Consider the following 11,146-nt stretch of genomic DNA (forward strand, 5'->3'; position numbering starts at 1 on the left):
CCTGTAAGATTTGCCAATTGAAGTTCCCAATCCAAAATGAAAAGTATTATCATTATTATAACTATTTCTTGTAATGAAACCAAGGATGCCTCATAAGTGAACTTAATCACAAGACTTACATAAAAGTAGCTCACAAGCCTGAGGAAACCTGTAAACAAGGGTGCTACATGTATGTGAACCAGGAACACATTGATTTAACCCACAATAAGTGTTCTGGGTTCTTCATACACTGTACATTACCAATCCTAATGACAGCTACTAGCTTTAAAAGTCTCATCCAAAGGACAAAGATGTATCTTGCATGCTCAAGTACAGCAGTGCCATGACCGGGACTCGAACCCACACTCTGCTGATCAGAAACACCAGAGCTTGAGCCTGGTGCTCTTGGTTGACCAATCATTCACAACACAACACAAAATAGCCTCTCCTTGATGAGGAGGTGGGGGGGTAGATACATGTGCCTGTTCCAGTTGCTGATTTGATCCTTGATCCTTAAACCCCAAGCTGATAATCCACACTAATCCTTTAGAACCTTCACTTCTTTGTGAAACTTAAATAAAGATAGCTGACCATAAGACCATACAACTAGGGTAGGCGCAAGCATTACTCAAGCCAATGTTGAGAAACATTCTAATTGCCATACAGTCCCTATACAAGTGCCTTTCATTTTAATGCCCATAATGGGAACAATGCTTTAATCACCCTGATCCTTAATCCCTTATAATCACATGATCTGTAGGATAATCTTACCCATCTGAAATCTGAGTGTTTATCTAGAGTTTTTAAGTAGAAGCATTCCTCCATGGTAGAAGGCAGACTAAAATTAAAAGCACACTTCACGTATTCATGTAGTCAAATGTAAAAAATCTCCCCACACACAAGCTACATTAGCCTACTGGGCGATACATGTACGTGCAAATTGCATGCTGATAATGCATACATTGCGGCCAATTGACCCATTTCACCTGACGTCATCATCAGAATAATCTTGGATGCGCCATTTTGGTGGTCAATGTCAACGTGTGTTATTCAGTGAAGTGCACATTTTTAGGTGACGCGGCGTTTACACGTAAGCCTATTGACCACCAACATGGTGAGCGTGGCATCAGTCGCCGCGTGTGACGCGCATGCAAGGGGTCAATACCAACAATTTAAAAATACTGATTCCACAAAATTCATCTAAATAAAACCATTTACATGTATAACGTTCAAACTGCTAATTTGTTTTTACTGGACACTGATCCAGTGATCCAAACAAGTGTGCTCAAGCCTAATTGATACTCTGTACACTTGTTTGTATACTGTGTACTTGTACAATAATACACTCTGTGCATGTAAACACATTGTATTGTAGTCCCTACTACATGTAGGTGAATTTCATTCGACAACCACAAGGTGCAAAACTGTGATTTCATTCACCAATTGATGCCAACGAACCAACGATAAATGGTCACGGTTGCACAGCTCTGAATAAACTGCAAATATTTGGCACAATTCACAGACAAAGCGTTGGTTATTGTGGGTCGAGTGTTGATTCACAAACTCACTGCAACTGTGCATTGTGTTTCATGTGCATTATCGTTTCATCTTTGTTCGCTGCGGTATTTTCAGAGCAGACAATATTACTGTATGGCATGTATGGTGAGCAGTCTTGCCAATGAAATCTAAACTGTTTGATTTTGAAATGGAAAGGTGACACACAGTGACCAATAATACACTAATCCTACTGGTCAGCCACTGCAAAAGTTAAGCAGCGTTGATACTTCACGGACACTTGATTCACAGAGGTGCCCTTAAACACAGAGGTGCCCTTAAACAAGGAGGTGCCCTTAAACTGCCTTGCCCTACATGTATGTTGCCCTTAAAGACACTGGACACTATTGGTAATTGTCAATGACCAGTCTTCTCACTTGGTGTATCTCAACAATGCATAAAATAAAAAACCTGTGAAAATTTGAGCTCAACTGGTCGTCGAAGTTGCGAGATAATAATGAAAGAAACAAACACCCTTGTCACACGAAGTTGTGTGCTTTCAGATGCTTGATTTCGAGACCTCAAATTCTAAATCTGAGGTCTCGAAATCAAATTGCTTCTTTCTCAAAAACTACGTTACTTCAGAGGGAGCCGTTTCTCACAATGTTTTATACTATCAACAGCTCCCCATTACTTGTCACCAAGGAAGGTTTTGTGCTAATAATTATTTTGAGTAAATACCAATAGTGTCCACTGCCTTTAATATCAACTTGTAATAAGCTATCACACAAGCGCGAGTGGAATACAGAAGAAGAAAAAAGCGATTCTGCTTCCCATTCTTCGGCCTTGTTGGATGTTAAATGCAGACGTGTTATATTGTTTTGTATTCCACGAGCGCGCGTGTGATAATGTATTTATCTTCAAGGAAACTTGGGGCGCAGTAAGAGCACGCAAGACGCAGGGGTGATATGGGTTCATATTGTTAATAATAAATAACATTTGTATAGGGTTTCCTACAGGCGTTTCAAAGCACTTTAACATTATCTGAAAAGATGTGTTGCTATGGATCGACCAATCAGAATCAAGGATTCAAGCCTACTATTGAAGATAATATTAATTATCAGGACTGTTTTTAAAGGACAAACCCTCATTTGGAGAAACAGTGACAAACCTACCTCTTTATAAAGATTCCACGCATGAAGTACACACCACCGTTCCACGACTAACAATCGCAGCGATTTGACAGCAAACCTCATCTTCTGTCTGAAACACCCTTGGAAGCCTGCGGCCGCCCTCCCCTCGGCAGTCATAACAGACGAGGCGGATGCGTAGAGTTTAGACTGCGACGACCACAGTAGATGCTCACAACTGATACTAGGGTATGATTCCATGGCGATTTTTAGATTTTTATCAGATGAACGTTGACGACTTGCAGTCCACGGAATGAACACATATTTTGGCCCTTTAAAGTCTATTCCAAAGTTCGCTTATTCAATATTTAAAAAAAATTATTGCACAAACCTAAAGTCACATCCAAACAACAGTACATTCTAACGATTCATTTTGAATGCGAACACATCATACTAATGTCTTGCACACAGAGAAACTATCAAGTGTAATTTACATGGACGTGCTGATATTTTATGAAATATAAGAGTTTTCAAGTTTCACCAATGAAACTATGGTTAAAATACTGTTCTCTAGTACAGAAATAGATTACACAATTGTAACCAACAATATTTGCACTAATCAGTGAGACATCCTACATCAATTCAGTTCTCTGACATAAAAACACGAACAGCCAGACAGCGAACAGCTGTTGTCGTTTTTTTGTTTTTTTTGTCTAAAAAATATTCCTCTTAACTATGACCGCGACGTCTTGTTCACGCTTGGTTGAATCAACACAGAAGTCTGATTAATTATTCTTGATGATGGTATATTATGTTCAAGTTTGAGATGGATGGTGTCAGTTTTCCCTCCAGTAGAAATATCACAGAGAATAGAGCGTGAATATTTATAACTTTGAGGATTCTTTACATAGCTAAACAATTTGATTCACTGATAAAAAATAAAGACTCGTCTCGATCAAAGCTGACAATGATACTTCCTCCTCCTCCAAAATATGTTTGAGTTTTCCACATAGAGGTTTGATTAATTTTTTTTTTGACGATTGTTAATTATGTTCAAGTTGGGATGGATGGTGTCGGTTTTTCCTCCGAGAGAAATATCACAGAAAATAGAGAGTGAATATTTATAACTTTGAGGATTTTTTACATCGCTGAAAAATTAGATTCACTGTTGATACAAAAATAAGATTTGTCTTGATCAAAAATGACAGTGATTCTTCCTCTTCCTCCAAGATTTGTATGAGCTTTCCAGAAAGATGACAGCAAATTACCTCCCAGATGTAAATATCTTTAACAGTGCGATTCATGAAGCATATTTTGCACAGTTTATCTAGAGTTCACTTCTGATACAAAAATTTAAGATTCGTCTTGATCAAAGCAGACTATGGTACCTTCCTCATCTCTAAGATGTTTGAGTTCTCCACAAAGATGACAAGAAATTACTGCCCAGATGTAATTATCTTTAACAGTGTGACACACCAGGCATATTATGCACAGTTTATCAGTCGAGTTCACTTCTGTTTAAAAATTTAAGATTCGTCTAGATCAAAGACGACTATGGTATATTCCTCCTCCTCCTCCAAGATTTGTTTGAGTTTTCCAGAAATATTACATCAAATTATCTCCCAGATGTAAATATCTTTAACAGTGCGACACACGAAGCATATTATGCACAGTTTATCTAGAGTTCACTTCGCTATCAACTCGCATTCCACGGTACACACTGCCAGCCAATTTATATTTCCACCTCAAACCGACATCCTTTATAGATGAATTCAGCTGCACAAATATCCTCCGACAATATTCCTTACAAGTGATTTCCACAAAATAATCCACAGGGCTGCCCGAGTTGCATATTCAGAAAGTCATGGGTGAAATCACATGTACGTAGCTCATTTACCAACGGTTGTTTCATAAACTCTACCTTTCCTTCATGCATAACACACTGTATACAAATGCAAGTCTTACAGAGCGATGCACTTTTGCATCCCTGCATTGAGGTATAGCTCACTCAATAATAGTCTGGCACAAAAAAAATGTCTGTGTCTGTTATATCCATAAGTCATTTGTGAAGCACAGGTCCCAGAAGTAGTGATTCTAGTAGTTCATTTACACTACCATAGCTATGTCCGTAATATCCATAATGTGAAACACAGGTCCCAGATGTGGTGTTTCTAATAGTTCATTAAAAACACTATCGCAGCTATTCAGCAACGTGTCTTTGACATTGGTGCATCACCCCAAGATGAGCATTCCTCGTTTCATTCCTGCATCGTCGTCTTTCATCCACATCCTGTCTCTCCTCCCCATGGAAGAAGCTGTGCCTCTGTCAGCCACAACCAGATTCAGGAACGACAATCATGAGAATATTATAATCACTCCCTCACACTCAGTCGGCAACTCCTGCCTCCTCCCCTTGTAGCTTTCAGACGGGTCGGCACGACGGCGATCCTCAATGCATCACTGCATCTTTTGTAAAGGAGATTTCTTAGTCATTTTTAGGCCACCCAGCTACCAGAGGAAGGTTAATTATGCACTTATAAAATATTTGGCACTACAGGGGGGTATATTTTGTACCTTTTCAGTCCGTATAATGTAGAGTTGAGACAAAAGAAACTATTGTTTTCTTCTGAGCATGTGTCCATTGCCAAATGCACAACATTATTTGGTGTATGAAGAGAGAAAGATTTCCATTGTATTGCATTGCAAAATGATACACAAAATGTATCAGTTTACTACTCAGTATATTAGCATAGTGCATATTTAAGACAGGACTTCAAGCTGTGCATGGTTGAAGTACTACATGAATAAGGTTTCCGGTGACACCATGTAAGAAATCTCAATTTTTGTGAGCAGTGGTAGCTTTCGGGGTTGTCTGCTCATTTAGCGTCGTACAAAACTTGTTCAGTTCAAATATTTCGCTAAGATGCAAATTCGCTGTATGAAACCGTTCCTTGTAGTGAATTCAGAGCTAGAAGAATCCAATTCAAATTGGTGAGAAAATAATCTATAAATAGAGTCTACTGCAGTGGAGCGTTCGTTGTTGTTGTTGTACAGTTATGTAATATACCATAATATTATAATGTCAACCACAGCTGTGCAACTTGTAGCAACGATCAGAATAGAATATCCAACACGTACTTCAAAATCTGTTGGAGTTCCTCAAACTTGGTGAAGGACGCAAAATAAAAACGGAGAAACCTGCCTTGAGAACTGTCTGTCCCAAATTAATGACAATCACAGCTGTGCAACTACACAGAAAACAATTAGATCAACCAACATTGGGGCCAAAAATCTGCAAATCCCAACATTGTCAAGCAGTTGTGTGATCACACGAAATGAAATGATGTTGATCCAACAAAATGCACTTCAGAAACCGTCTCAGTGTCCGAGTTCTTCAGACTGTAAACTTCATGAAGGACGTACATGTAACTACGTAACGATCCTCGGGTACCATCTGAAACGTCTACCAGCAATTAAATCCAAGCATATGATCCGAGGTACAGTCACTACGAAAGGTTACCAACCGAGCAGATTGTAGAAATCTTAACACTGTTGAGTGTTGTCAAGCTTTCTTTTGAAGGGCACCGACCACCAACAACCAACACTGACAGAAGTACTTCTTTGTTAACAAAAATATACACTCAGTATAGCGTTAACACGTGTTAGTCTTTCAACTGTACATGGATGTGGTACAAATAGGCGACCCTTGCTTGATATCAACACCACCGTAGACCTACATGTCTACTACACAATCATCCAGGTAGATTGATACAATCAACATTTAGAAATTCAAATGTATTTGGAGTAGCCCTATAAATACACTGTAGGCTTGGTATTCAAGAATTCGTTCTGCTCTACTGGATTTTATTTATAATATTGAAATCTGGCTTGCTCCTGGGGCTTGAGCATTGATAAGGGAAAGTGTGTGGCTTGGGGGGCTTTGTTATTGTGGTCAGTGGACAGGGTATTGTTGCTTTTATGCCTAAGGGACAGGAGGGGTGGTGTGGTGGTGGACCTAGGAGTGGGTGTGGCATGATGGAGGCTCCATCTCATCAAATGCTTGGTTTTATGGGGTGCAGCTTCTTCTTTTTTTTATACCCAAGAGTTTATTTAGGGTTTTTCACATTTTAAAAAAAGAACACTGTGTCAATTAATGTATTCTTAAATGACTTGTTGTTCTGTGTATAGCATCATTTCCATAAACACAAATTTTTTACATATTGCTGACCAAGATGTATTTTATATGTGTCGCTTATGCAACTACTAATAATGGCTTCATGCTCCAACACTAGCAGCAGTCTTTCCAAAGAAAGTCTCATACTTCAACTTTGATCTGCATAATCTGAAACTGATCACTACTCGTTACCCAATACTTTCCCGACAAAAAAAACAACATATCCGTCATCATCTCAAATGAAAACAAACATAGGCAGAGTGAGTTTGGGCGGTGACGAACAGTGACATACTAATTTAGCAAAGTGCAGTTTATACAGTAATCAATAGAACGTCACTCTGGGTCGTTAGGCTGGGCATTGTGGCTGGCTGGCTCTATGGCTGGACCCGAGTGCTAGCAGCTGACAGATGGTGTATAAAATGAAGTCAAATAATTCCTCAGTTTAGATATTAATCAAGAGTCAACATAAATATGAAAAGGTTTATAGTGTATAGTTGCGCAATGCAGTCTGGCTGCAACAATAAACAAGTTTATGTAATATAATCACAGCCTTCAATTTCAATCTAGAAATTAAAAGGGCACAGCAATTTTCCTTATAATTTTCCTCTAAATAATTGTTGTATTGGAATTTTGCAGAGGGCACCACAGTGAGATCACAGGGCACCGTAGCAAATGCTGTGGGTGCAGTGGGTTATTTAAGGGTCTGTACCAAGATTGCATAATCAGGGAGATTTTGTACAATGATCCTAGACATGTTTAAAATTACATTCAACTTTATAGGTCAACGGTTTCACTAATTAGGGAGACTTATTATTAAGGTCGCTCTAATTCTTCCGATCAGGCTACATATTTGTATACAAGATAATTACATTACTAGGTTCAAGCACCAATTCTACACAGTCTATTAACCCCCCCCCCCCCTCCTCCTCCTGCCAAGCCATTGTTCGTTGAGAGGCTGATATTCACAATAGAATGGTCTGCTATAATGAAACAGGTGGAGTGTTTATTATCCCAGGAGTGGTTATTGAATCATAAGGTTCTTAGTATAATGAGAGTAGGTGTACAGTATGGGATTGGTGACTGCATGAGTCATCAGTGTGTGTCATAAAGGGACCATTGGGGCTAGAAATGGAAGGGTTTCCCCCTATTTGGTTTCTACGTTGAAGACCATCTTTATCCACATTCACTTCAAATGAAGACCTTCATCAGGGCATTAACGATCCATCCCGTTCACAGAAAGACCCAACTAATTTTAACTGACTATACATGTAGGGTCGCATTACAAAAGAAATTGTCCAGCCAAAGCGATACATTCCATAAAGGAACCATTGGGGCTAGAGTTGGAAGGGTTTCCCCCTTTTCAAAACATTGATTCCAGGAACTGAAAAAACTCCCCAAAACATTCATGAGCTCTAATAGTAGATTCTGTAAAATTGACATTAAGAGAATTACTATTTGGTTTCTACCCCTTGACTTGTCTGTCCATGGTTTACTGGCCTGAGGCTAAACAAAACACTGGCCTATTGGCCTATAGTCCAGTATAGAATTTAAGCCCTCCCAGGTCGAAATTCCAGTTGAACCTAGTTAAAAACTAGTTAAACTAGTTAAACACAGTTAAAACCAGTTGGTTTAATATGGAAAATGGACAGAAACCAACTGGTTTATAATTTCAACCTAGTTGAACACAGTTAAACCTAGTCCAAACCAGTTGGTTGATATGGAAAATGGACGAGTTTGGTCACTTTCCAGTTGAACCAGTTGACCCCAGTTAACTAGGTTCAACTGGAATTTTGACCTGGGCTGCTTTAGTTTGTAATATAAATTTGGGTTTTCCCCTTAAACGGATGTGTGACAGCAAAGTACTTTCCCGTGTTTTATGAGAGAGAAAAAATCACAACTGGGCATGCTACTCCGGTGGGGTTTGAACCCACGACTGTTGCAATTCTAGAGCAGTGTCATGCCAACTAGACCATTGAGATTACCCGGTGGTTAGAGAAAGTTTGAATCCTATATTTTAACAGTGGGTAATGCAGCGATTTAATAGATGTTACAGTTTGCATCGGTGATAAAGAATATTAATTTTGAAAAATTTCCCTTACTACTAAATAATATTTAATTTCTACGTTTAATTCAAATTCTGTTCATTTTCAAACCACAAGGGAACTGTAGGTTGAAATTTGAACTCATTTAGGGATTTTGTTCAACACAGATCATTTAAAGCCATTGGACCCTTTCGGTAAACAGTGTTGTCCAAGGCCCACACTTTGTGTACCACAACTTCTATATCAAATGACAAACCTGTGAAAATTTAGGCTCAATCGGTCATCGGAGTCGGGAGAAAACAACGGAAAAACCCACCCTTGTTTCCGCGTGTTTCGCCGTGTCATGACATGTGTTTCAAATTAATCCGTAATTCTCGTTAACGAGAATTTATATTGTTTTACCGTTTTCTCAAAAAGTAAAGCATTTCATGGATTAATATTTCAAGAGAAGTCTTTCACCATTACCTTCTGTAAACCCTGTAAATTATTTGTAAATCTGTGAACTTTTTTTTTTTTTTCTGTACCGAAAGGGTCCAATGGCTTTAAAGACTGAGGGATAAAAAAATGAAGTATGATTTTTCACTTTGAAAATCATAACAATGTTGTACCAATGTTCAAATTCCTCACATTATAATCTTCTAAAGATACTTTACTGATGAAAATGTATTTAATCAAATTCCAGGAGGAAAACAAATGCAAGCTTTAGACTTTAGACCTTGGGTGTGGTTTTATCGATGCACAAAAGAGTGGACCACACCCATAAATCAATAATTCCCGACTGTGACATCAACTACGCTACATCATTCCCTACATGCTGTCTCCATGGCAACAATGACACCAACAAAAACCTGGGAAGTAGGTCAGTAGTTTAAAACTCAATGAGACGGCAGATGCTGCGATCTTATATTAAATGTGGTCACCATAGTAACGGATACGGACTGTTATTGCTCTAACATTTTCACTCGACTCCTGTGTGTAGAATGTCCTTCGAATTAATTTCCAGCTCAATTATTAGAAAATGAAACTAGAAAGAGAAATCATAACTGAATGCATTTGAGTTTAGACCAAGTATTTATAGATTTACTCGAGCGACGTTCAAGACCATCTTTATCCACATTCACTTCAAATGAAGACCTTCATCAGGGCATTAACGATCCATCCCGTTCACAGAAAGACCCAACTAATTTTAACTGACTATACATGTAGGGTCCCATTACAAAAGACATTGTCCAGCCAAAGCGATACATTCCAGCCAAAGTAAGCCAGACCAAACCCATTTTGCAATTTCTTTTTTAAGACAGGTTCAGACGTTCCGAGAATTGGTGTGACCAAGCCTTTAAAAGGCAGTGGACACTATTGGTAGTTACTCAAAATAATTATAAGCACAAAACCTTTCTTGGTAACGAGTAATGGGGAGAGGTTGATAATATAAAACATTGTGAGAAATGGCTCCAGCTCTGAAGTGATGTAGTTTTCGAGAAAGAAGTAATTTTCCACAAACTTGATTTCGAGACCTCAGATTTAGAATTTGAGGTATCGAAATCAAGCATCTGAAAGCACACAACTTCGTGTGACAAGGGTGTTTTTACTTTCATTCTTATCTGGCAACTTCGACGACCGATTGAACTCAACTACCATTTAAAATACAAACTGTATTGTTAAACTGTACATTAAACTTTTGTCAATTGAACAAAAACTAAAAAGCACTTTGTACATCAAGTAATCGTCTTTGACAGTTACTAAAAGTATAGCCCGTCTTTGAACTGGAGGGGTTATTGTAAGCATTGTTTATATAGTTGACCCAACCAAAAACTTCTGTGCCATAATTCACAGGAAATACATTTACACTTCCCATTGAAAATGTCCACCACTGAAAACATTCATACAGTGTTCATCGTACAACATGGTACAACATTATAATAACATTCCTGCCTTACCATGCTTACCTTGATAGCCTAAATAAAGCTTATCAATCTAGTCCAAAAGAACCTATAGCTGTAAACTTCAACTAACCTAGTTATACTTGGCCAATACGTGTTCATTCTGCGGCGTGTTCATTCTGTGTCCAGTCATTCTGTAGCATGTCTGTGGTTTTTTCGCGAACTATTTTTTGATGATGATAAATCCACTGTGACGTTTCAGAAGTAAATATTTTGTCCTAGTTGACGGTTCATCTACAGTTGATGTAGGTGCAGTGTAGAAACACAAACTGCTCCAATCGTGTAGGGCCTACTGACTACACTCACCTGTACTGATGGAGTCCAAACTGCCTACATGTATGTGTTCAATATTCAAACGGATCTTTTTATGACATTTACACAAGGTAC

General features: G+C 38.6%; 1 protein-coding gene across 2 annotated transcripts in view; it reads right to left on the minus strand.

The window, feature by feature from the left end:
• The window catches only part of LOC117301863 (dixin-like), a 36,830-nt gene extending 25,894 nt beyond the window's left edge, over positions 1-10,936 (minus strand). For both annotated transcript variants that reach the window (XM_033785857.1, XM_033785856.1), the window contains exons 1-2: positions 10,833-10,936; positions 2,649-2,847 (exon numbers count right to left, since the gene is read on the minus strand). In XM_033785857.1, coding sequence (XP_033641748.1) covers positions 2,649-2,847; positions 10,833-10,861 — 228 coding nt within the window. In that variant the 5' untranslated portion in view covers positions 10,862-10,936. The remainder of the gene's footprint in view (positions 1-2,648; positions 2,848-10,832) is intronic.
• Positions 10,937-11,146: the final 210 nt, after the last annotated feature.

Source organism: Asterias rubens, chromosome 17, assembly GCF_902459465.1.
Source record: "Asterias rubens chromosome 17, eAstRub1.3, whole genome shotgun sequence".
NCBI lineage: Eukaryota > Metazoa > Echinodermata > Asteroidea > Forcipulatida > Asteriidae > Asterias > Asterias rubens.